This window comes from Tamandua tetradactyla, chromosome 20 (genome assembly GCF_023851605.1).
Source record: "Tamandua tetradactyla isolate mTamTet1 chromosome 20, mTamTet1.pri, whole genome shotgun sequence".
NCBI classification, from domain to species: Eukaryota; Metazoa; Chordata; class Mammalia; order Pilosa; family Myrmecophagidae; genus Tamandua; species Tamandua tetradactyla.
In genome coordinates, this window is record NC_135346.1 from 3,551,520 (window position 1) to 3,579,086 (window position 27,567).

The window sequence follows — 27,567 nt, forward strand, 5'->3', positions numbered from 1 at the left end:
ACAGTGTTCTAGTTTGCTAGCTGCTGAAATGCAACACACCAGAGATGGATTGGCTTTCAATAAAAGGAGATTTATTTTGTTCGTTCTTCAGAAGAAAGGCAGCTAACTTTCAACTGATGTTCTTTCTTATGTGGGAAGGCACAGAACAATCTCTGCTGGCCTCCTCTCCAGGCCTCTGGGTTCCAACAACTTTCCCTGGGGTGATTTCTTTCTGCATCTCTAAAGGCCTGGTCTGAGCTGTGAGTGCTGAGATGAGGTATGCTGAGCTGCTTGGGCTGTCCTACATTGAGTCTCTCATTTAAGCACCAGCCAATTAAATCAAACATCATTCATTGCAGCAGGCACACCTCCTAGCCGACTGCAGATGTAATGAGCAACAGATGAGGTCCATGTATCATTGGCTCATGTCTATAGCAACAGAACTAGGTGCCTTCACCTGGCCAAGATGACACCTGAACCTAACTACCACACACAGAATTTGACAACAGTTAGGGAGTTTGTTCTCCTGGGACTCTTCCCTGGTGTGAAGCATGCTGACATCCTCATCGGTGTAGTCATCCTTATCTATGCTTCTGCCCTCACAGGGAATTCCACCCTGATTCTCCTCATCCTGGGGGATTCCTGCCTCCACGCGCCCATGTACTTCCTTCTCAGCCAGCTGTCCCTCATTGACCTGCTCTTCATCTCCACCACTGTCCCCAAGATGGCCATTGACTTTTTCTCAGGGAAGAGAAACATCTCAGACAAAGCCTGTGGGATGCAGATGCTTTTTAATCTGATGCTGGCAGGAACTGAGTGCATTCTCCTGACCCTCATGGCCTGTGATCACTACGTGGCCATCTGCTGTCCCCTGAGATACCCAGTCATCATGAGCCAGAGAGTCTTCCAGAAGATGGTGATGGGGTCCTGGGCTAGGGGCGACCTCAATACTCCAGTCCAGGCTGCCTACAACATGCACTTACCTAAGTGTGGCTGCAAGGAGTTAGAAACGTGGTGAACTTGTGTTCCTCCTGTGAGGATACCTCTGCATGTAAGTTGACAATCCTTGTGACGGACATTGTGCTACTCCTTCTTACTTTTGTCATCATCTTTTCCTCCTACACCATCATCTTATTCACTGTCCTCCAAATGAATTCTCCAAAAGGGAGGACAAATCACTGGCCATGTTTTCCTTCCGACTGATGGTTGTGGGGCTCTTTTATGGCCCAGCCATGTTCAAGTACTGGTTCCTCACACAGCCTTGATCATAACAAGGATGTATCATTTTCTTTTCAATCATCAAACCTACGTTAAACTCCTTTATTTATAACTTGAGAAACAAGGATGTTTGGGGCACATTGAGGAAGATATTGGAAAGGTTTCTCTTCTCAAATTAAAATCCCCAATTATTTTCTTTCATAAAATCTAATGGAGGGCAGGCTGTCATGGCTCAATAGGCAGAGTCTTGTCTGCCATGCGGGAGACACGGGTTCACTTCCTGGTGCCTGCTTGGGCAAAAAAAAAAAGTATAAATAAAAAAAATCTAATGAAGATTGTCTAATGTGTGATAAGTCAATAAATACCTCTGCTATTTATTTATGTTCTCTGCCTCCAAATATTTGTGGCTTACTTCGATTTGAATTGATTTTTGGTCTACTTACCATGTGAAAGTAATGTTCATAGTTATTTTTCAGAATTGTTTTCTCCAAGTCTGTGTTTTTCTACTGTGATAACCAATATAACTACATACCTCAGACCACATTGGTGAGCATCTAATACAGGTATTACCATGCATCTAATTTGTGAATTTTTATGGAATTATATCAACTACATTCAAAATAGTGACCCTCTCCTTGTGTCACAAATAGCAAGAATGTGATTCCAGAACTCTAGGTAGATGTATTCCTAATCAAAGTAAGAAAAAGGTCCTAACTGTGGTTGAGAATGTGAATATTAGCTTATAAATAGAAGTCAAGATGAGTTAAAATGTTTGTGTGAGTGATAAAAGGAGACTGAGATCGTATTTATAATATCTATATCCAGAAGCACCAGCCCTTTATTCCAATGGTTATTTCGGCTTTGATTGTTGATGTGAAACCCTTCTTCAGACCTTTGCCACAGTTACTAGACATTTTCCACATGTTTGCTGTTTCCTCAGTCTGGGTCCTACAGTGAAGATGATTTTGAACAGAACTGCCAGCTAAACTGAGCTGTGCATGTCTCATGAGAAGCAATAAATCTTTGTTGTTTTAGCTCTTTGAGATTTGAAGGGTTGTTGATTAGTATGTCATACCTTAGCCTATCTTCTATGACAGAGGTGAAATAAGGCCTAATACTACAGGTAACTGTGGAAAATGTGCTCTTTTGCATTAGTAATAGAATTTTAATTGACATAGCATTATTGAATATGAACATAGCTATTTAAGTTCCATGAGAGCAGGACTGTATTTCCTAAATTCCTTAGCCCAACACCTACAAAATTACCTTGGAGTTCCAAGTACTCCATATGTTTTGAGTGTGTGCATGTGAAAAAATACATGACAATACCTCTTTAATTTTTTAATGTACACTTTGGACCAGCACTTTAACTCCACTAAATCTGCTATCATAGGGCATTTTATTACAGCATCGTTTGTAGCAGAGAAAAATTGAAATAAAGTGAATGTCCATTAAAACAAGAATGACCAATATCCACAGTGAGGAAATTTATTCAGTCATTGAAAAAAGAAAAAGCATACTAAAGCCCTGACAGTGGACCAGATTTCCATGAGTTTTATTGAGTGAGAAGAAAGAAATAATGTTTTTTAATACCATCCATTTTTACATAGAAAAAGAGAACAAACAAAGCTCACACAATTGGGTAGAAATGATTTTAGGATAGAGGAAGTCTGTGCTAATTGTCATAAACTTATCCAGGAACCAAACGCTTTCTGTAGAAAATCTTCCCAAAGCCTCAATTTAGGCTTCACCAAACCCACATGTTACAAGTCTAGATCACCAAAACATGCAAGAATGTGACCCTCTATGACTAAGAGTCAGCAGAGAAAAAGGTCAGGAAATAGAGACCAACAAGGAATGCATACACTGACATTGTCAGATACAGATCACAAAATACCTGTTTATGTGATTTTTTTTAAGGCTAAAAAATGGGTAAGTCATGCTTTTGTAGGGCCTGCCTTCATGGGTCACCATAAAGCACCCATAGTGAGCCTGGGGCTTCTGTTAGTCCACCAGGAGAGCAGTCTGGAAGAGCTGCACAAAGCCAGAGAAGAGAAAGGGCAAGCTGGAATCCACATGTGTCCCTGTATTCCTGTTACTGCAGTACAGGCTTATGAGAATTAGGATGTTACTTCAATATGCCTTCCAATCTTGTGAAAATTACTCTTTTAGTCATGTACAACTTAATACATACAAGTGAACTGTGGTAGCCAGCAAGATGTACCAGTCATATTTCCTGCATTGGAGAGGGTAATGAACACAGAGCTCCATCTCTGAATCCATCATTACTTTCTTCAGAAGCCATGCCTCATGAGGGCAGCTCTAATTCAGTGACTGTTTATGGCAGGATAGTAAGGTAGAACTGTTTCATAGATATATTTCTGTGAGACCCAGTAATCCTCTGACATGTGAACTTGGGTCTAGAATCCCAGTCTTCTGGGCAAAAAATTCCAAGTACTTCCCCATAGTCAGGGCATTGCCTAACCTCATTCTCTTTCTCTTTAGCTTGGGTCTTACCTGCATCACAGTATCATGACTCTCCTGGCCCCTGCAGGATCCCCCTGGTTTTTCTCTCACATGTTTTTCCTTCAATGAATCTCTTGCATATGTAACCCATTTCTTATAACTGCTCCTCAGAGCACTTGAAATAAAACAAGTGCTACCTCTAAGAAAATAGATTAAGATATGGGAATGTGGGGCTGGTTCACTCACCACCCAGTGGATGAAGAGAACCCATACTCATTGGCAAGTGGGGCATAGATATTCCATCAGATAACATACAATCCTTGTTGTTAAAGATTTTACTACTGGTGACCTGGGAAACTGTCTCAACAGTAAACAAACACCATTGCATTTATAGTGATTCAGATACATGAATTACATGGGGGAATCAATGTCTAAAAAGAACAACAGCAAAGACAGCTGATAATCACCTAGTTGCATTGGTGCTTTGCAGGGGGATAATGTGATACAGAGGGCTGCTGATGAGCAGTTTGTGGATAAATGCCAAAATGACAGGGTCTCTGTGATAATTTACAAAGAAATCTATCTCATTTACTGGAAGAGGAGAATGGCTGAAAGGAGAAGGTCTGGTGACTTGATAGTTAAACACAAAGAGCTCCAGTTGAGTGTGAATGCTCAGAAGAGACAGATTTATTACTGAAGTTAGGGTCTCAATAAGACAAAGCCCAAGAATCGGAAATTTGGAATGAGAACACCTGGAGGGATAACCCTAGTTGTTCTGGCTCTACAGGGTTTCATAGACCCTTGGACCTTTCTGGGATGGTTCTCCCTTTCTGCATAAATGCTAGTACTTCTACCATGGTGGAAAGTGCTGCAGAGGCCTCTTGACTGCAGTCAATGCTTAATCACCTCTAGAGGTGACCCATCTCCACTTATTGCTGTTAGGTCACATTCTAGTGCTAAATCCAAGTATAATACAGCTAGGAGCATGTTAGGTGGGTGGGGGGGGGGGGAGAGCTTGTACATCATGCTATAAGAATTCCCTAGCACGTACAAGCAGGAGCCAGGGGAGGGCAGTTGGGATTGGTCATGAGAGTGATTTATCAAGGGGGCCTGAATGTAAGGCTGGTTAAGAAAGAATTCTTATGCAGTATATATGCCCAGATAAGTATTTTCTCAGGGGATGAGATTTAATTCCCAGGCAAGGACCCTAGGTCAAACTCATTTCAAAGTGACCCCTAGAAGAATAAAGCTCAGTGGAGTAGAAATAACTGAGTTACCCTAAAAGGTTACATAGGGAAGAGTAGTCAAGCTGATGGAAGCAGTTCAAGGATATATTATGTAAGGGCCGATTCCAGCAAAAGATTATGTATTAGGAGAGGGCCCTGAGGACACACTATTCCCCAAGGTCATTTAGGAAGCATTGGTGACAGAATCCCCAGCATCACCAAGAACTCAGTGGTGGACTCCTCTGCAGGCAAGGACTGATGTTAGAAGAGGTAGACACGCAACTGGTGTCTTTAATATTGATGAGCTTGCCAGATCCTGCAACCCGGGTCTCTGGCATAGCAGGCGAGAACTCTGCCTGCTGAGCCACTGTGGCCCATCCTTTACTGGAATCCTTTAAAAGAGGAAATAGTTTGAAGACAGTCAGAAGTGACAGAGCAAACAGAAATTTCAGAGAAGAACTTACACAGATGTCAGCACTTGGAGAACAGAGACGCAGATGTTTGGAGATGTTTGAAGCCCAGCAAATGCCACCATGAGGTGTTAAGCAAGCCAGAACCTGGACAGAGCCAAGGGAAACCAAGAGATGAAAGCCAGCTTCAGAGAAGCAAAGTGAGGAACCCCATAGGAACAGAAGCTGAAAGCACTAAACCAAGGAGTGAAGGATCAGCAGATGCCAGCCACATGGCTACCCAGCTGATACAGGTGTTCCTGACCCATTGCTCTCCTCAAACTAAGGTATCTTTCCATGGATGCCTTAGTTTGGACATTTTTTATAATCTTAGAGCTGCAAACTTATTAAATTCTCCTTTTAAAAAGCCATTCAGTTCTGCTTTGTCACTTTCTGGCAGCTTCCAAATTAACACAAACAGCGCGAGCAAGAAGTTGCTTGGTTGTGGGAGGGCTTGTAAGACTCTTACACTCCAAAGAGTAGGAGCTAATGCTTAGGTAGATTCAGGGACCTGACATTTTAGTAAAGGTTTTAGGATTCTAATTATCAGGGCATATTGGAATACTCATTCAAAAGGTAAATTGCTTTGTCAAGCATCCCTTACCACAAAGAACACAGCACACAGCCTAAAAGGCTCCTTGTGGGTTCTCAAGGCTACAAGTACATACCTAGAAGTGCTGGTACAGCTCCTAAAATGGTGACATTGAGTGGTGCCCAGATAAAAAAAGAAAAAAAATTCTTGTGCTTCTGCCATAGATATACACTATGGTACAAACTCTGTACCTTTTGGCCATATGATCCAAAGACCCTATGCTGTCAGAAGTGTTAATGGTAGGAAAAGATGTGGTCTGGACTTGATGGAGAATCACAAGCCCCAGAGGGATAATCATAAGCACAGGCCTCTAAAATTCTGGAGCAAGTCTGGACCATCGTCTGCAGGAAATGATTGTCCCTTTGAGGGTTTCTGGCATATTATGAGGTACCTAGTGAAGATAGAATGCTTGGCTTTGGAGCACTAACAAACATTGCATCTTGAGTTGCCCCTTATGACCTGTATTTGTCAGACCTGCTAAATGGGTCAGTAGCAGCACCTCAGAAGATGGAAATGGAATGTCTGGGATCAACCAGAAAGCATGAGCAAACTGTACAAGCTGGTGGTCCAGGGCAAGGAGAAAGAAAAAAGTTGTCTTCTTTGTATACTGCATGAGTCACATATGTTTAAAAATTGATTATATCTGGGGTGGGGAGAGCTTTTTAAAAATGTATATATATAGGACAGGCCACGGTGGCTCAGCAGGCGGGAATTCTTGCATGCGATGCCAGAGGACCCGGGTTCGTTTCCCGGTGCCTGCCCATGTTAAAAAAAAAAATGTATATATATAGCTACAAGAGTCAAGAACATCGAATAAAGCTATTAAAATGAGAATAGCCTTTTATCTAAAAGTGAGTAGGGAATTTTCATTACGTAAAGGGCTACAAATCAGCTGTGGAGACTTCCTAAGATTTCATCCATGTGAGGGGAGAACCACATGCGGGAAGGAAGAAGGGATGATGGCAGGAACACATGGTTCTCTGATTGAAGTCCTCTTGTTTAGTGAACCAGTGATAGAGGGTCTGTCACTCCCTTTTAAGTTAGGGTATGCAATTTGAATGTTTTGTTGTGGGGATTATAGTAACTAATTATAGGAACCCAACACACAATTAATGAAAAGTTTTACCAGAGATCGTTATAATATCTAACATTTATTCAAGAAAATATTACAAATATAGTTTAACATGCCCCTTTCCTAAATATTTACATATAAAAGATAGTTTAATATTTGCCTTTGGAATTCACACAATCCTAGTTCATATTTACATTTCACTTTGGCTCTGTATAACCTTACCAATTTTAATAATAAGCAGATTCAAGAAAGCTGAGTTTCTTTTGAAGCCCAAACATGGTCTCTTATTTTACTTGTAAGAAATTTCTAATAAATTCCAGAAGTTTTAGATCAAATTTTATAAAAATTGAAAACCAACTTGATCCATTTTTGTCCAATTTAATGGTGTTCCAATTATATTTATAATAATGGTAAAGAAGCCTCCATTTGAGGTCTAGAAAATCATACTGGAAATCTCCATTTACATTGAACCACAATTCCCTTGGTCTCCTGAAATGACACCACACATGCTTGGTCTCCAAGCTTTGACCCAACGATTTTCTTTTGGTCACGAGCATTTAATTTTTTCACTGCCGGGAGCTGTCCCTCATCAATTAAGAGATGATGCATCTCCCCACGAGCTTCCTGAGAGCTGCCACCACTTCTTTGTTCCTCAGGCTGTAGATGAGCGGGTTCAACATAGGTGTGAGGACGTTGCTGAAAACAGACAGAGCCTGGTCCTGCTCTGGACTATGAGATGAAGTGAAAGTCATATATATAAATATGTTTGGGCCAAAAAAGAGACTCACCACAGTTAAATGAGAAGAGCATGTGGTCAGGGCTTTTTTCCTGCCCTTAACGGAGTTCATATGAAGGACAGTGAGGAAGATGAAAGTATAGGAAGTTGTAATGAGACTGAAAGGCACAACAAGCAGGACAATGCTTGTCACCACCACCACTAACTGATACACTGAAGTGTCTTCACAGGAGAGCTTAATGAGAACCGGGACCTCACAGAAGAAGTGGTGGATCTCCCTTGATCCACAGATGGGGAAATGCATAGGGTATACTGTATGTATAAATGAACTTATGGAACCTCCAATCCAGCACCCAGTAACCATGTGCAGACAGAACCTGGAGCTCATGATGGTGGGATAACGCAGTGGGCGGCACACAGCCACGTAGCGGTCATAAGCCATGAGGGTCAAGATGAGGCACTCTGACATTCCCAACATCAGGAAGAAGAAACTCTGGGTTCCACAGCCAATCCACGATATGGTCCTTTCTCCTGTGAAAAAGTTAGAAGCCATCTTTGGGACAATTGTGGAAGTTAATGTCAAGTCAATGAGGGAGAGTTGACTGAGGAGAATGTACATGGGTGTATGGAGCCGAGAGTCTCCACCAATCAAGACAATCAGAAGTATGTTTCCCAGAAAGGCAAGGATGTAGACAAGGACGATAGTGGAGTTGAGGATGATGGAGTGCTGAAACTCAGGAAACAGTCCCATGAGTATGAAATCAGTTACTGAGGACTCATTTTTACCTCCCATGTCCCTAAAAGAAACACAATAGGGCTGGGGACAAACCAAAGGGATTAGAATAGTTCACATTCAGCACAGATCTTACGTCTATCTTTAAATTGGAAAAAAAACTTTTTTCTTTTTTATTAGAGAAGTTGTGGGTTTATGGTGTGCATAAAATACAAGCTTCCTATGTATCACCCTATTAACAGCTTGCATTGATGTGGTAAATTGTTACAATTGATGAAAGCACAATTTTATAATTGTCCTATTAACTATAACCCACAGTTTAATATAGGGTTTACGGTTTATGTTGTGCTGATACATGGATTTGAAAGAATAATTCTAGTACCATATATGCAACCTAACATTGCCCCTATTAACCACATACAGATGCATTCTGTTTTTACAGAATTACATTCACAATGTTGTAGAGATAAAAATGTTATATCCTTATTCTAAGTTCTGTACTCCCTGATACCGTTCACCATCATCTTATGATGAATACTTTACCATATATTGTTTAACAGTAGCAAGAAATTGTATTAAGTAGAGAATATTAAAAGGAATGAACAACTTCAGTGTTTCTTAGTGTTTTGGGGGGTTCTCTTTCCTTCCATCCATCCTTTCTATCTTTCCTATCTCGGGATATTGTGATAACTTGGACCCACTTTACAGACATATGTACAATAAAATTTAATATACTATTTCTGTTAACCATGGATCCAGGCTATTATTAACTCTTGTGTACTTGGGCACACAACGATAGGAAAAACTAAGTCATTCAATTTAATTTCAATATTGCAAATAAGTTATTTAGCAAATTTTTAATGAAATAACCTATGGCTGTACTTTTCTCTTTTCCACTAATTGCCATGGTGCCACAGATGCAGTAATACAGAATTCCAGAATTATGTAGTTGCTCTGCTTAGAAAAACATCAATATTCACTATTATTGGCCAAATAAAACACATATTTCTATTCTAGAATTATAGACCTTACATGAATTGCACACAGACTACCATACAAAACCATTTTTAAAATTAGTTTTATAAGCAAAACTGAAGCTCCAGTTAAGCGAGCTTTGTGCCTCCTTCACATGACATGCACATTCATTCAACTGCATCATTTCCTTTATTTCTGTAAGGCTTATCCTTCTCATCTTCATCATTGGGTCCTATTCACTCTTCAAGGCTTGTTGGGATACCTACTCTAGCACGGCTTTCCTCTAGGAGTGTACATATCAAAAATATCAATTGACATGAACCCTAGTGGATGTAAGCATTCCCAGTTAACTCCCCTACAGCCCATTAATTACATGACACTTGCTGTCATTTATCAGGACAGCTGACGGCTTAGTTTGGAGGTAAGAGAATGTATCAGGCACTAAACTACCTTTATTCAAATCCCAACCCCATCAATTACTGTCTATGCTCCCCTCTCCTTATCTTTAAAATAAGAAGGTTAATCAAACAAACTCATATAGTAGTTGTGAAGCCTGAGTGAATTCCTACATAAAAACCACTTTTAACAATGGCCTCTATATAGCAAACATTCAATAGATTTCTGAATTAAATCTTATTTCAGTTTTCTAAGATTTCTCTCCAAATCACTTCTAAGATTTTCAGTGCTAAAATTATGTTTTGCATTTCTAAATCCTGATAACAGAGCATTATAAATCAAAAATTATCTATATCCAATATTTATTTATTAACCTGAAGGTTGAACAAACTCCATGGAGTTTGCCAATACACATTTCCATGTAGAATATGTAGCAAACACCTGTGCTGGAATTACATACTTAATGAGAATGAAAGCTTTTCTCCTCCCTGCCATCTGACTGAAAGTGGAGTCCCTAATTCAACATAAGGAAGAAAATGGCTGTGCATGTAAAAGTTTCTTTATTTATGCAGTGGTGTTTCCTAGCAGTGCATATGTCAAAGCACCTATCAGAGCAGGAAATTTCATAATGCGATACACTGTCTGTCACTCTCCAATTTCAGTTGATTTTTTCTGGTATATATATTCAAATTATTTTGTGACAAAGGTATCAGTTGACATGAAGAATTCTTGCTGTTCCTTTTGTTTGTCTGCTGAAATATAAAATGCAGAGCTAATTATCACAAGTGTGCTGTCACTAATGAGCAGGAAGCACTAATCCAGCTGAAAGTCATATTCACATTTCAAAGGAAGTAAGAGTTAAAATAATTTTTGAAAAGCCTTTACCATTTATTCATTTTCATTTCACATTTGCTGAATGTTCACTATATTTCACACATATTCTACCAGCTGCTGAATATGTGGCAACAGTGTATTAGGATATGGCTTATTCTTAAATTCAGAGTATAGATATGAATCATTTATATAGCAAGTTAAACAAGGTTCAAACAAGCACTATAGATAAGACTCCCACAGAGTCTTAAAGAGATATAGACTATTATATTAACACAGTAAAGAGAGCTAGCATCTATTTAAGAGATGGCAGGAGAATTAGGTCTAAGATTTAGAGTTGCTAGGATACAGCAACTCATGGAACTGTGAATAACTCAGGGCACAAACAGTTTGTCATGGTTAAAATATCAGGTCAACTGGCAGTGCAAATCACATTACTTAAGGAAGTGAAAATCAAACTAGAATTCTTACACAGATTTGTAATCACTCATTTTGAACCAGAACATTCTGAAAGTTTACAACTTTTTCATTCTTGCAAACATTCTGAAATTCTTACCTGTATATTTATATTATGCCACATTGTTTGACTGGCCACTTTCTTCCGAGAGAAGAAAAATCCATGTGTGTTTAGTGAGGTCTGACTACTGAAACTTTATAATGAACCCATTTACCTGCCGAAAGTGCGTAGTTGATTTTCTTGAATACGGTCCTGTCTATGTGGGTATATATAAGGTAATTGGAAATATCCTAATTCAGTTGAAAATTTTTTTTTCTAAAAGAGATCAGGTGAATTCTAGGAATTATTCTAATTGGTTACTGGTTTAGGTACACCCTGAATATTTCAGATTTGGGTCCAAAAGTGTGGTAATCTCCTACCCTAATGTTTCTCTTAACATCATGTGTGATACCCACACATATTATCTTGTTTAATCAGACAAACATGTGTGGCAATATTATTTGGTTGATGGAAATCATGCAGGTGGTCAGACAGAAATATTATGATTCCATACAAGCTTCCTCTAGATCTGAACCCTGGGCAGGCTACCAAATACACATCTAAGACTATCACATTTTTTTCCTATAATAGGCACAATCATCATCTGATATCTGAGACCTAACATTATGCATACAAATTCTCTACAGAATTTCCTTTAACAGTAAAGGTTCCTGATGCTTTTTTTCCCCAAGTTTAGTATCTACCTTTAATTCTACTTTTCTCTAGGCCCCTCTGCTCTTGTCATTGTTGACATCTACTAGATTTTCAGATGCCATTCTCTGTGTAGATTAGACCCTTGTTTTCCCATGGAAATGTGAATGCAGTGGTCTTGGTGTTGAATGGAACCATACAATTTGTGGATGAACCCAGTGACTTCATGATTCTGTCATACTCTAGAGATTAAGTACTGTTTAGTGTGTGAACTCTGTGCTAACCTGGGAGATTGCCTAGTAACTTCTCATTGGGACCTGGAGATTTTGTGGTGAATAGCCTAGGGGAACACAGTCCCCAGGCCTTAATTAATTGATCTCTCAGACCACAATAGTTAACTTTGGAAATTAGGGAAAATTATGTGAAGGCACAATTATGCACATAAGCAGATGGTCCTCATTGGAAAATATTCGGATATTTCCAAACCCCAAAATCTGACTCTAGAGCACCCACAATGCCCTCTTACAAAGGAAAAATGATGAAATCCTGTCATGGACATGCAGTCTACCATATACACAGACTTCAGGTGATTTGCAACATCTTCACATTCACCTGCAAACAACACTTCCTCCAGTTTGTATATATTTTTGCAAATATGTCTTTTAAAATATTTATTTTGTATCAGCATAACAACTACATAGTAGCAGCCTGGCCTATAGAAACTTTATTTTGGTGTCAGAGAGTAATAAAATTAGTTACTATAATTTATTGAAATTCTATAAATTTCTAAATTCTACTCATGTATCTGTAAATATTGATATAGAAATATCTGTCTCACGAGGTTGTGGTTTATATGATATAATCCTATAAAATATACGTGAACTCATATGCACTGTTCCTCAGCCAGTAGCTGTAATTAAGATTTAGGGTACCTCTTGACTAGCTTTAGTCAAAAATGTAGTTTCTATAGGGCTAATATTTCCTTTCCTTAAAAACAGCTTTATTCATCAGGACTGAATCTTTGTACAGAAACAAAAATCCATTTGCAAAATAATTAGCCTACAAGTCAATTAATTGAAAATTAAAATATTGAATTCCTTCAGAAACAATAGAAAATTGTCACCTTTAGGCAAATGAAGAAGTAGGTAAATATATTTTAGAAAGAAATTTGAATAATTACCTCAATAAAAAATTAACCTTATTTCTAAATATTTTAATTCTTTTTTTGCACGTGAAACTGCACTGTAAATAATTTGTAATATCTGTAGTTATCTCCATTGTTTGAGCACACACACTACATTGCACTCACTGGAATTTTGAGAAAAAAATCTGCCTTGTTAAATTGCATTGGTTGTTTTTATACATGTTTACACTTTCATGTTAAAAAGTGTCTCCTTCAGGACAAAAACAGCAAATCATTTATCTGTATATTACCAACCTCAGGGTCATCAAACTATGGCCTGCAGACCAAATCCAACTTGCTGTTTCTTTTTACATTGCCCATCAACTAACAATGACTTTTGCATTTTTTAATGTTTGAAAAAATCCAGTAAAACCAAAGAGTAAAATCTCACAACATGAAAATTGTATGAAGTTTAAATTTCAGAGCCCAAAATAAAGTTTATTATAATACAGCCATGTTCATAGATTTGCATATTTTCTACAGCAGTTTTTACATAAAAAAATGTAATAGTTGTGATAGAAATGCTATGGCCTGCAAAGCCTAAAATGCTTATTGTTTGGGTATTTACAAAAACATTTTTCCCTGGTCTTCGTATGTTGAGTTTCAAAATGTTAGTAACTGTGAAGAAGGAATATGGGAAAGCACTGTATTTGAATTTTAACTCTCCCTTTCCAGGATAAAGTGATCAGTGGGATTGGAATATTCCAAAGCTTGCTGTCCTTCAGAAGGTGGCATGTTGTGCTAGCAGAAATCAGTGCGATCTCCAGTATAGGCAAGTGGCCATTAATCTGGTGAAAGCGTTCTTTTTAGTGATCAAGTAGGCCTGCGTTCATGTTTTCTGCATCAGAAATGTACTCACCAGTTGAGTGGCTATTGCACCAGTAGAAACTGAGCAATGGAAATCCAGTGACTATGCAACAGGAGTTGCCCACCATGGGTGGTTTTGTCAGATACATCGCGTCATAAGGCCAAACAGGTTTAACAGGATTCTAACATAAAATGGAAAAGATTGATTCAGAAATTGTCTCAAGCACATTCAGAGATTGTCAACAATCAGCATGGACAGCAGACGAGTTTCAGAATGTATCTAACTTTAGTTAACTTTTTAAATTAAACTAATAGTCTAGTTAACTTTTAGTGCCTGTTCTAGGATCCTACGATGGAGGGATCAAAAACCCGCTGTTGTTGATATGTGGCTCAGTTCAATATGATGGTTTGAACAACAACAATACAACAAAATGATTACTGCTCTGTTATGACCTCACTCTGGGAAAGTGGTGTGGGGAATCTTTCCAGAGAGCCAAGATTCATCATTTACTCTGTATGGAGGGAGAATTGGACTGAGGTAAGGATATAAATGTTCTCATGGACAATGGTTAATCCCTTGGCCTGTTGGTTACTGGTCTGTAGGAGCAGGATTGTAACATCAGAAACAAGGAAGTCAATGTAAGAGGCATAGATTAACCCAAGAGATAGGCACAGAGTAGATAGATCTTCATTTCTGATATCAGTGTCACTATAGATGACCCACCATTGAAAGGCACTGAACAAAATAGTGGAGAGGGTAATCGATCCAGGGGAGGTCAGCTTGTCCTTGCTTCTGGCCACCCAGTGCTTGTATAATGGGACCATGAATGGAATAGTTACATACATCAAAGGAAGCAGACTCTATACCTGACCAATAGTTTGGGTTTTGTTGAAAAAAAAAAACTGTTCTGCTGATTATTTATATTGTCAACAGTAAAGAATAAGGATGAGTCCCCACCACCACATCACTTGTGGAATTTATATTCCCATCCCCTCAAAGTTAGGTTCTGCTGGATTAGAATCCCTGGGTTTGGGTATGTTGCAACTTTGGAAGCTTCCACTTTATTGTAGCAGCTATTGACCCATTAGGACATGAATTGTTGGGCAAATGCTAGTTTCTACTTTTTTCTTCAGATTGGATAATTCTGGAAGACATTTTGTATTTTTCTTAAGAACAAAATAGAATTCCAGGTGCACACAGGAATAGTCTTGATAAGAAACCCTTAAATTGTTTTTACGGTGCTAAAATAGTTTAACCCATTACATAGGAGGTGTTTGGAATGTATTGCGGTGGTTAAAAAATTTTTCTATCCTATTACTGGTTAAGCCTGTATAGGTAAAATAATATTATTCACATATTTAGAAATTATATAAAATTCCTAAAAACCTAACAGTGTTCCCACTATCCATGCTATATTCTGATAGTAATCTGTATGATGTTCAGCAATGATATAGTGTTGTTAGTCATAGTTCCAATTATTCTTAAAAAGTTACAGACCATAGAAACAGCCAAATTACCATTGCACAGCTTTGCTCTAAGGGTATGTGTGGTTAGATATAGGTCAGAGCTCCATCTGTAACAAGGATGAAACTTTAAAAGAAAGGCAGGAGAATGTATATATTTGTAATATATATTACATTTTATCTGCTTATTTAAATAACTGGTAAATGTGTACAAGTGATACAGAACAAAAGCTTGTTATGATTTGTTAATATAAAACAACTGTTAATGTTTTTATTTCTAAAAGTAGTTTAATTTAAAAATGTTTATAAAAATTAAAGCTCAGATTGTAAGTTTTAAGTGTTATCTTTAAATTCTAAAAGCTTTAGGTAATTCCCTGAAACTTTAAGTGTCTGTGTGACACCTGAAACTCAGATTTAGTTCTCCAGCTCTGAAATTCAGTATGGGTCCATACAGCAACTGTTAAAACAAACAAACATGCAAAAAACTGAAAAAGATAAAACTCGGATTAAAGATGTGATGAAACTGATCTGGTTAAATCTAAAGTAAATCAATATACAAGGTAAAGAATAATGTTGTCTTTATTTTAAAGCTTTAACTTTTGCATGAGATTAAAAAAATGTTTATTTTGTCCAAAATTTAAGTTTTCTGTACACACTATCTAATTTAATGTCTAATCAGTTAATTTAAGCAACCCAATTCAGCTTTATTTGATGTAGAACCTTGAATATGAAATAAAATCTTAATATTCTGTACAAATTAATGTTATGCAAAAATGCATTCCAGAATATCTTCGGTAGAAAATGAAAAGGTGTTTGCAAAGTCCCTTGAGAAACTGGGGAAAATAGAACAATTAAACTTTCCCACCTAGGGAATTACTGACATTTCCTTAAACAAGAGGGGCTCCCAATTTAACAAGCCAAGGTCTCAATTTTGGGGCTTGCCCTTGTGAAACTTATTTCTGTAATAGCAAACTGAACTTACTTATGATTAGTGCCTTAGAGCCATCTCCAGAAAATCTCTGCTGCTGCTGAAATGTGGTCTCTCTTTAAGTCAAATGCTGAGCTTTCCCTCAACTTGGGACATGATTTCCAGAGGTGTAAGCCTAGCCCTGGCATCATGGGACACGAATAGTCCTGGCATTGTGAAACAAGGGTGAGCCTGGCCCTGGCTTCATGGACTAACTGACCAAAAAGGGTAAAGAAATAGAGTTTCAATGGTTAAGAGATTTCAAATTGAGTTGAGAGGTCATTGTAGAGGTTACTCATATATGTGTTTCAGCCAGATACTGCAAACTGACACAATGCTGGAGAACTAAACCCCAAACAAAAGTGTTCCTAGGAACCCAGAAAGAAACCCTGTACTCTGTAAAATTTTACTTATGAAGTTTGTTTTTCAAAGGCTTGAAACCTGCAGATTGCTCCCAATGCCAGAGAAACTTTGAAACTCAGAGATACCGAACTCTCCAAGAATAACAATCAGTTTCATTGTATCATCCCTTTGCCCTTTAATAACGTCCCTTTTCAGCTTTGAAGCAGTTGGACAGGCATCACCCAGATATCCCTCCAATTTAAGAGATACTTATCAAATGAGAGGGTAGAAATGTAATTGAGAAATTAGGATTTAAGGAACGATTTTGATTATTGAATAATATTCCTTTCTGCTTTCTGAAATAATGGAATAGACAGAGGGGATACCTGAAATCCCTAAACTAAATTGCAGCTGCTCTGGTATCTAAAATGATTGTAAAAGCCCAAATATGCATTCCTTCTCAAACGTCAGGCAACTTCCTTCTGTCTTTAGTCAATACAACCTTCAACAGACCCTACCTATCCCCCTTCTCTCCCCTTCTTTCTACTGTAAAGTATGGGATGCAGAAACTCCCATTGTCATGTCCATAATGAACCAGTTACCACTCATCTTATGGACCCCACCTCCTTTCCTGCTCGTTCCCAATCCCCAATGCTCCTGAAGCCCTTTGAGGAGTTGACCTCATTGTTAAATGCCTCCTATGAGTGGGACGCTTAAAAGCAACTAATTCTCCTGACTACATCCCCATTTTACCAGTTAAAAATCCAAATAGGACATATCAGCTAGTTCAAAACTTTCACATCATTTAGCAGTCTGTTACTCCTCTCCACCCCATTATCCCAACCCCCTGTATGTCCTGTCACTAAATACAGTCGTAACCCACCTTCTCATAATTGTACTACTCAAGTTTATGTCCTGTCTCTTAAAAGCCTTAACCAACTTTATTCACAGAACTGTCCAGGCAATGACAAATCAGGCTGTTGGCGATAAGCCCCTCCTCCAGCAAAAGCACCAATAGCAGCCACTGCCCTGTGATGTGACACAGGGACAGCTCTACACCCTCCGCCAGCCAGAAGTAGATAAGAAAGACTGACTTTGGCCCTTCAGTATCTCAAGAAAACTCAAAGGAAGAGGCTAGGATATTAGGCAGAACCCTTTTTCCCATTATGTGACCAACCCCTAGCAAATATTCCAAGAAGCTTCCCCCACCCCAGCTCATGCAGCAGTCACATGATTGTCCCTCTGGAAGCTGCATTCCTGCAATATTCCCTAAACAATATCCGCCCTCTGGCAGTTACAACCCTGCATGAGTATAGCAGACAGTAGAGCTTAAAATTTAAACCCCACCAATGAAGGATTGCCAACTCCCAACTTAGCCCCCGGCTTCCAAAACCAACCACTGGAAACCCACCGCTTCCCACTCCCAGGCTAGACAAAGAAAACCCACCACTTCCTTTCCCTGTTGCTTGCCAAGCATCCTATATAACCTGTACCCCTTCCCCTGCTCAGGGCTGTGGCCACTTCAGGCTTCAGTCTGCATGTGCATAGCCTCACAATAAACTCGTTTGACCGTGTTTTAGTCTGTTCTCCTCCCTCCCAGTTAAAAAGCCCATCAACAACATTTCCATTTCTTCTGCCAAGATAAAAGAGGGAAAAAAGGAGAAGCAAAAACAACAGGAATCCTATACTTCTCCTTTATATCTCTTCTTATTGAAATTTAGCTTTGATATATTGCCATATTTACAATTAATGAAATAATATTACAGTGTAATAAAATATTATGACAATATTACAATGCTGCTTGGACAATTCTGTGAATAAAGTTGGAAATAATATCACAACAAAATAATATTACAATATCCTTTTGTTCCTGGCCTATTTCAGTAAAAATAATATTACAATGTTACTTTTAACCATATCCCCTAGTTTGCATGAATTGTATTTTTCCATAGACCATTCCATTTTTAACACCTTGCAATGGTGTTATTTCTTCTCCCTCCTGTAAAAACTTTCTATTATTCACACATTTAAGCACCATCATTGTCCACTTTAGGGTTTGCTAAGTTACATAGTTCCAGTTTATCTTTCCTTCTGGTGTCATACATGCAGCTAGCCTTCCACTTTCAACCACACTTAACTTTGTTAATTATACTTACAATATTGTACTACCATCACACAGTGTCGTGCAGCCCATTTCTGGATCTTTACTATCAATACTGTGGAACATTCTATATTCCCTCAGCATCAAATGCCCAACTTATACCTTCTTTCTATCTCTTGATAATGCGTGTTCTCAACTGCACCCCTCAGGTTTGTCATTATAGTGCATATTAGTGAGACCATAGAGAATATGTCCTTTTGCTTCCGGCTTATTTCAGTAAACATGATTCCAGAAAGTCCATCCACATTGTCGCATGCATCATGACTTTATTCTGACTTACAACTGCTAATATTCCATCGCATGTACATACCACAGCTTGTTCATCCAGTTGAACATTGATGGACATTTGGGCTGTTACCATATCTTGGCAATCATGAATAATAGTGTTATAAACACCAGTTTGCAAATATCCATTTATTGCACTGCTTTCAACTCTCCTGAATAAATACTTAGCAATGGGTTTGCTGGATCATACAGCAACCCTATAATTAGTTTGTTGAGGAGCCACCAGACTGACTTCCAGAGCAGCTGCAGCATCCTACATTCCCACCAACAGTGAGTAAGTGTGCCTGTTTCCCTACGTCCTCTCCAGCACTTGTAGTATTTTTTTTTTGATAATGTCCATTCTAATTGATGTGAGATGATATCACATTGTGGTTTTGATTTGCATTTTCTTAATAGCAAGTGAAGTTGAGCATCTTTTCAAATGATTTTGAGTCATTTTTATTTCCTCTTTGGAACAGGATCTGTCTATCCATGTCTTTTGCCAATATTTAATTAGGTTGTTTTTCTTTTTGTTGTTGAATTTTAGGATCTCTTTATATATTCTGAATAGTAAACCGTTATCCTATATATGTTTTCCAAACATTCCCTCCCACCCTGTGTAGGCTGTCTTTTTATATTCTTGACAAACTCCTCTGAGGCACAAAATATTCAGTTTTGAAGAGATCCTATTTATCTGTTTCTTCTTTCATTGCTTGTGCTTTGGGTGTAAGATCTAGGAAACCACCTGTAACCACAACATCATTAAGATATTTCACTACATTTCCTTCTAAAGCTTTTATGGTCTTAGTTCTAATGTTTATGTTACATTTTAAACTCATTTTGAGTTAATTTTTATATAAGTGGTGAGGTATGAGTCCTCTTTCATTCTTTTGGATACAGATATGTAGGTCTTGGAGCAGGATGTGTTGAAGAAGCATCTCTGTCCCACTTGAGTCAACCTGACTGCCTTATCAAACACCAGTTGTCTGTGATTGTGAGGGTCTATTTCTGAACGCTCAATTCAATTCCATTGGTAAGTGTGTTGATGTTTATGCAAGTACTGAGTTGTTAGGAACACTGTAGCTTTGTAGTGTGCTTTGGAGTCATGTGGTGTAAGACCCCCCAATTCCTTCTTTTTTCTCAAAATATAACTACCTATTCAAGGCATCCTGCTTAACCAAATAAATTTGTTTTTCTATCTCTGCAAAGTAAGTGGCTGGGATTTTAATTTATATTGTATTGAATCTATAAATAAATTTGTGTATAAATGACATTTTAACTATATTTAGTCTTCCAATCCATGCACGTGGAATGTCCTTCCCTGTATTTAAGTCTTCATTGATAAATAATTGCTTTATTATAATACTGTTTTATAGTTTTCTGTGTATGTCTTTTATGTCGTTCATTAAATTTATTCCTAAGTTTTGTTTTTTTGATTGTTATTGTAAATGTATTTTTTTTCTCTATTTCCTTCTCAGGTTGCTCATTGCTGGTATATAGAAACACTACTGATTTTTGTGTGTTGATGTTGTATCATGCCACTATGCTGTTCTTGTTTATTACAGCTCTACTGTAGTTTTTTTTTGGATTTCCTACATATAGAATAATGTCATCTGCAATGAAAGTTTTCTTTCTTCCTTTCGATCTGGATGCCATTTATTTCTTTTTCTTACCTAATTGCTCTACTTAGAAATTCCAGCACAATGTTGAGTAACAGTGATGACAGTGGGTGTCTTTGTCTTATATCTGATCTTAGAAGGAAAGCTTTCAGTCTTTCCCGATGGAGTACGATGTTAAATACTCAATCATATTGAGTAAAACATGCTTTTTTGCTGTTTTTTTAAAAATATATACCCTTTATCAAAGTAAGGAAGGCTCCTTTTATTCCTATCCTTTGAAGTGTTATCAGCAAGAAATCATGCTGAATTTTGTCAATTAATATTTCTGCATCAATTGAGATGATCATGTGGCTTTTCTCCTTTGATTTATTGATATATTGTATTCCACTCATTGATTTTCTTGTATTGAACCACCTGTGCAAAACTGGAATAAAACTCTCTTGCTTATGGTATATAATTCTTTCAATGTGAAGCTGCATTCAATTTTTAAATATTTTGTTGAGGATTTCTGCATCTGTATTCATTAAAGAAATTAGTCTGGAATTTTCTTTTATTGTAGCATCTTTGGTTTTGTTATTAGGATGAAGTTACCTTCATAGAATGAGTTAGTTTTCCCTCCTCTTTGATTTTTTTAAGTGTTTGAGTAGGATTTGTACTAATTCTTTCTCAAATACTTGTTATAGTCACATATGAAGCCATAAGTTTCTTGACCTTTTTTGGGGGGGGGGGTTGATGACTGATTCTGTCACTTTCTTTGTGTTTAGTTATTTGAGGTCTTCTATTTCTTCTAGAGTCAGTCTTGGTTGTTCAGAGGAACAATTATCATTTCATCTACATTGTCTAGTTTGTCAGCATATAGTTGGTTAATGTATCCTCTCACTAACTCTTTTATTTCTTCAGTCAGTAGCTATGTTCACCCATCCATTTCTGATTTTATTCATTTGAATCTACTTTCTTTTATCTTTCTCAGACCAGGTAAGGGTCCATCGACTTTACTGATTTTCTCAAGGAACCAAATTCTGGTTTCATTGATTTTCTCTGTTGTTTTCATGTTTTTCAATTTCATTTATTTCTGCTCTAATGTTTATTGTTAACTTCTGTTTGCTTTGGGTCAGGTTGTTTTTCTTTATCTCATCTTCCTGTAGGTGAGTAGTTACATCCTCAAATTTTGCTTTTTCTTCTTTTATAATTCAGGCATATGGGGCAATAAACATCCCTCTCAGCACTGTTATTGCTCCATCCCATATGATTTGATATGTTGTGCTCTCCTATATATTTTGATTGAGATATTTACTGATTTCTCTTTTAATTTCTTCCTTATCCCAGTGGTTGTTTAAAAGTGTGCTGTTTAACCTTGATATATTTGGGAATTTTCCAATATTGATTTACACCTTCATTCCATTATGATATGAGAAACCCCCATTTCATGTAATATCAATATTTTAAAATTAATTGTACCAGTTTTGTGACCCAACATTATCCTGGAGAATGATCTGTGAGCACTTGATGTATATTCTGCTGTTTGGGGGTGCAATATTCTTTAAATATCTGTTAAGTCTAGTTCATTTGTAATATTATTCAGAATTTCTGTTGCCTTATTGATCCTCTGTCTAGATGTTGCACACATCAATGAAAGTGGTGTGTTGAGGTCTCCAACTGTTATTGTGGAGGTGACAATTTTTCCCTTCAGTTTTGTTAGCATTTGCATTTAACTATACTCTATTACTGATTTATGGTCTTCATAATACCTGCATTTTTATGTTTTCATGTGTTTATCTACAAGTTTTTATTCATGGAAATTTTCCAAAAAATTCTTGTTCATTATATATTTTTGTTTAAAAGGTCATTCAAATTCATCTGTGCAGGCTTGATGAAAGATTCTATAAATTCAGATTTTTTAAATAGCATGATGACCCTGCATTGGTGTGCTGAGCATTTTGATAGTCATTCAGTGATACATTTCCCTAAGTGTTAGTCTGCAAAGCATGTGATGAGCACAGTGTTCAACAGTGTCAGGATCTCTGAGCATCTCATCTCTAGAGAGGGAGTGGGCCCTTTGATTGAAGTCAAATCTGGTTGTAATGACATGCGTTCCCAACCTCACCAATGTCATTATATTCCTCAGGAAACTCTCATTGTTATAAGTGCTAATATAGACCCTTGCTTCCTCCCTCTGAGAAAATTGAACTTAAAGATTCTAAGTCCGGAACATGGTATTTAATGTGGAAGCCCAGGGGCTATATCCTCTTACACTCACCTCATCAGTAGATGCATTTGTGCTTCATCTTTTCAGCATTGTAAAACAGGTAGTTCATTGCAGCACCCTTTCCACCTACAGGGTTTGTGTCTTGGTGCCTGCTGTCCTCTTACATTCTGGTAACACTCTTCCCTTGGCACTTCGTTTCTGGTGGGGTCCACTTAAGCCTCCTAAAACCCCAAGATAGTTCTGACTATTAACCTAAAATTCTGTAAGACATTAATTTGGTGCTATTTATGCTGTGGTAATAGCTGGTAGGAGGGAGAGGAGTGTGGGCAGACCCCTGGCATCTCTCCAGTCATAGCACAAGGAAATCACCTTTCTGATATTCCCATCCATCACCGTTTAGTACTTTCGTAACTTCTTTTCTCCTTGGTCGAGTCATCTGCTTGCCCCTTTCCTTTCCCTCATCAGCATAGTCTGGTATTTACTTCCTTCTACTTGAATATCCACCCACTGCTCCCTCTCCCAATGTCCTCACTTGCTTATAACATCACTTTAAGGACACAATCTTAGATATTTACTCTCTTTTCTATTCCTCATTCTTTTCATGTTTGCATTGCTTGAAAATGGAAGATATATTTTTTCAGCTCTTTACTGGCACTTCCAAGTAGGAGACTGAAATGATTCATTTCTGATCTCATTCACACAACTAGGTTTATGACCGATTTATGCAAATACTTCCCTGATACCTCATAAATCTCCTTATGTTGAAGGATTTGCTTTGAAGAAAGTATCTCCCCATTTCTCTCTTACTCCCCTTGGAGCTTCAGTAAGGCCTTTCAACTGCAAAGACTTCTCCAGGATCTTGTTCATTGTCTACATGTTGGGTATCCAAGAGAATAGGAACAGCAGCTTCACGATGCTTCCTGGTATGGAAAATTGAGGAAAGTTGAAAAATTTGTTTGGTACAGTTTTTATCAGGTCACATATTTATCTCTGATTTTCAAAATATGGTATCCTGGCCCCAGGAAAAAATGCAAATATATTCATCTGTTTTCCTCAAAGAGTTTCTGGGACCAGAATCATACTAACTTATTTATGAAATATGCTCTATGCTTCAAGGTTTATTAACTTCATCAGAAATCATGACGTTTAGATTTCTGAGTATTCAGACTTATTGAATGAGAATTTCCTGCCATGAGGACCAGGCAGAAGGACTTTAAAAAAGCACCACATCAGGGGTGCAAAGGTAGCTCAGTGGTAGAATTCTTGCCTGCCATGTGGGAGACCCGGGTTTGATTCCCGGTCCGTGCACTTCCCTCTGAAAACCAACAAGCAAAACATACAAACAAAAAGTAGACACAAACAAAAATTCAACACATGGTGCTGCAATAATGTGATACTCACATGGAAAAATGATGAAATGTGACCCCACAATATAGTATACAAAAAAAAAAAAAACACCATAGATTACTTTTCCAGACTCAAGGAACTCTTGGATTCTGCTGCATTTTCTCACTTCTCTGGTCTCAGCCCTAAAACAAGCATTATATTTCATGAATGCTTTAGTTGACCTCTGAGAACCAAGGGCTATTCTGTATTTTAGCTATATTGATAAATAGCTTCATTTAACAAAGATTTTTATTATTATTTTCATTTTATCTCATGACAGTTCTTCAAAGGATATAGGGGGAGCAGGTCATTCCAATTTTACAGATGAGACTGAAGGGGTGTAGAGATGATGATTTGCCCAATGTTTCAACAAGTGAAAGTCATCCCTGGATGCAACTGTAATAAATGCAATATATTACTGTATCATTCCCAGATTTCAATTTGTTAGGGCAATTCCACGTTTTCACTTTTCAATTTGACAGGAAATGTCCATAAGCTTCCCATAAATTCTCCTTCTCTGCCCTTTGGAGGAAGCAAGGTCAGACTATAGAAATTCTACTTTTTATTTTGGTTCTTTTTTGTTGTTATTGGAGAAGTTGTAGTTTGACAGAAAACTCATGCAGAAAATACAGAATTCCCCCATAGCCCTATAGCCCTGTCACACAACACATGCAGTTTTTCTTATCACTAATACTTTGTGTTAGTGTGGCAGCTTTCATACAATGGATGAGTAATATAACTGCTCTATGAGCAATAGTCATCATTACATTAGGGTTCCCTATTTGAATTGCCCAATCCCATGTCCCATGTTTCTTTAATTATTCAAGTAATATATATATATATATACCCTAAAATTTCTCCTTTTAATCTCATTCAAATAAATTTTTATTCCTTACTTTCACAACATTGTACTGACATCACTGCCATCCCCTGCCAAAATGTTTCCACCACTCCAAACTCTGTACCACTTAAGCATTAATTTCCCATTCCCTAGCCCACCTTGGCTCGTAATTAACTGTGCTCTTGTTTCTGACTCAATGAATTTGCTTATTCTAATCATTTCAAATCAGGGACATCATGCAATATTTGTTGTTTTGTGTCTGGGTTATTTTGCTCAATATGTGGTGTCTTTGAGTTTCATCCATGTGGTTGCATGTATCAGAACTTCATGCCTTTATGGATGGATAATAGTCCATTATTATTATAAGCTACTATTTCACTATAAATATATTATAATTATGCATTTTATATAATATACATGTTGTTTATCCATTCATCTGTTGGTGGACACTTCTGTTGCTTCCACCTTTTGCCAATAGTGAATAATATCGCTGTGAACATCAGTGTGTAAATATATGTTTAAGCTCCTGGTTTCAGTTTTCTTCATCTATATTTAGAAGTGGGATTCCATGTCATAATTTTATACTTAATTTTCTGTTAAACCAACAAACTGCTTTCCACAGCACCTGCACCATTTTGCACTCCTAACAATATTGAATGCATTCATATTTCTCCATATCCTCTCCAAAAATTGTTATTTTGCATTTTTTAAATAGGTCTGTTCTAATGGAAGTAGAAATGTATCTCATTGTGCTTTGGATTTGCACCTCCCCAATCTACAAAAATATTGAATACCTTTTAATGTGTTTATTGTTTATTTGTGTATCTCCATTAGAGAAATGTCTATTCAAGTCTTTTGCCCATATTTTAATTGGTTTGTTTGTTTCAGTCATCTGGAATACATACCCTCAACCCATGATTTTAATTTCATACTTTAGACCTGGCTTTGGTTGTAAATAACGTAGCAATTGCAGAACTAGAAGGCCCAGATAACACCCCCTGTTCTAGCAATAGGTCATTTTTCACTAATGTTTTCCAATGCAATTCTTGGACTCTGGCTGAGGTTTAGGCCCAAGATGTAAAATTGCATGTACAGATATATGAAATCAAGGATTTGTTTTTATACAGGAATGATGTTCTACCATACTGGGATTGGAATGCAGTGGAAAATCATGGATAAAATGATAACCTTATTGCAACATAGTAGGGAAGCTATAAAAACTTGCCTGTCTAAATTTATTGGGCTCTTAACTGACAGCAAGATTATCTATATGATAGTCAATTTTATGATAGGTTTTAGATTTGCCATTGGCTAGATATCCAGTGTCATATATGATTATAATTAATTGGTTAAACTGAGATGTTAAAATATTTTACTGAAACTGTACCCAAGATTTTTTTTTAGAACATCCTCTTTTTCTTTCCATGATAAATATCGGAAATGCCTTAGATAGAATTACAACTGTACCCAAGATTTTTTTTTTAGAACATCCTCTTTTTCTTTCCATGATAAATATCGGAAATGCCTTAGATAGAATTACCTTATTTTAAAACATTTCTTTTTAGATATCCAAACTGTCAACAAAAATTCTAAATTATTTCACAACTGAACAAAATTATGGATCCAATATCAAGAAGAAAGTGCCTTGGAAGTATCATTTTCAATTTACTTAAGGTTTATGTCCATTATCCATATTCTAATCTGCATTAAGAGATTAATGACAGATCACTGAGTTATATGTTAAATCAACCAATTGAGACTTTATTCTCAGTTAAACTTGTCAGTTGTTATTTTGCTTTTTCCTCATTTTCATTACTCTTTGCATTTTCTGTTATATGAAAAAAAAGTTCATTACACAGTATCAAACATTCTCAAAGTTTAAAAGAACATGATCTGCATCCTAAGAATCAGTTAGCTGTTTCCTGTAGCAGGACCTATCATTTCGCTCAGATCGGGTTTTGCCCTAACAATAGTATGTTCATCCATCGACTGATTCTCATTTATGAACCCATGTCGGGACACCACAGACTGCCACAGTAATAGAACCGAAATGCAGCAGCTCCGCTTCCCTCCGCTCCCCTCCCCTCCGCTCCCCTCCCCTCCCCTCCCCTCCCCTCCCCTCCTCCCCACCCCACGTCCGTTAGTCATGCCGCTCCGCTGGAGTTTCTGTTCATCGTCCAAACCATCCACACATAGTGGAGTAAAGCTTTATTCCTTTTCAGTTCTACACACAGTGGGACCCTGAAAACGCCCTTGTCATCTCTGACCAGAAAGCAGAGCAGCTCTGTTCCATGAATGGCACCATAATTAAAGCTAAAACAATATAAAATAATCTGAAAAATCCCTTTTACTGTATCCTCTCAAAGAAAACAAAAAGATAAAGAACAGTTTCTTTTTCTTCTAGCCCGAAAATGTGTTTCTGTTCATCTGAGCGTTGAGGTTGAGTGCACCCACGCCTGTGTGCATGCACGGTTGTGTGTGTCTGGGCAGCGTGCAGCCCAAGTGTT

At 37.6% G+C, this 27,567-nt stretch overlaps 1 protein-coding gene across 1 annotated transcript; it reads right to left on the reverse strand.

Annotated features, from left to right (window-relative positions):
- Positions 1-7,595: 7,595 nt before the first annotated feature.
- On the reverse strand, positions 7,596-8,531 carry LOC143664765 (olfactory receptor 2T27-like). Its single transcript, XM_077138159.1, has one exon. It carries the CDS (start codon positions 8,529-8,531, stop codon positions 7,596-7,598), a length of 936 nt encoding a protein of 311 aa, XP_076994274.1.
- Between the last annotated feature and the right edge of the window lie 19,036 nt (positions 8,532-27,567).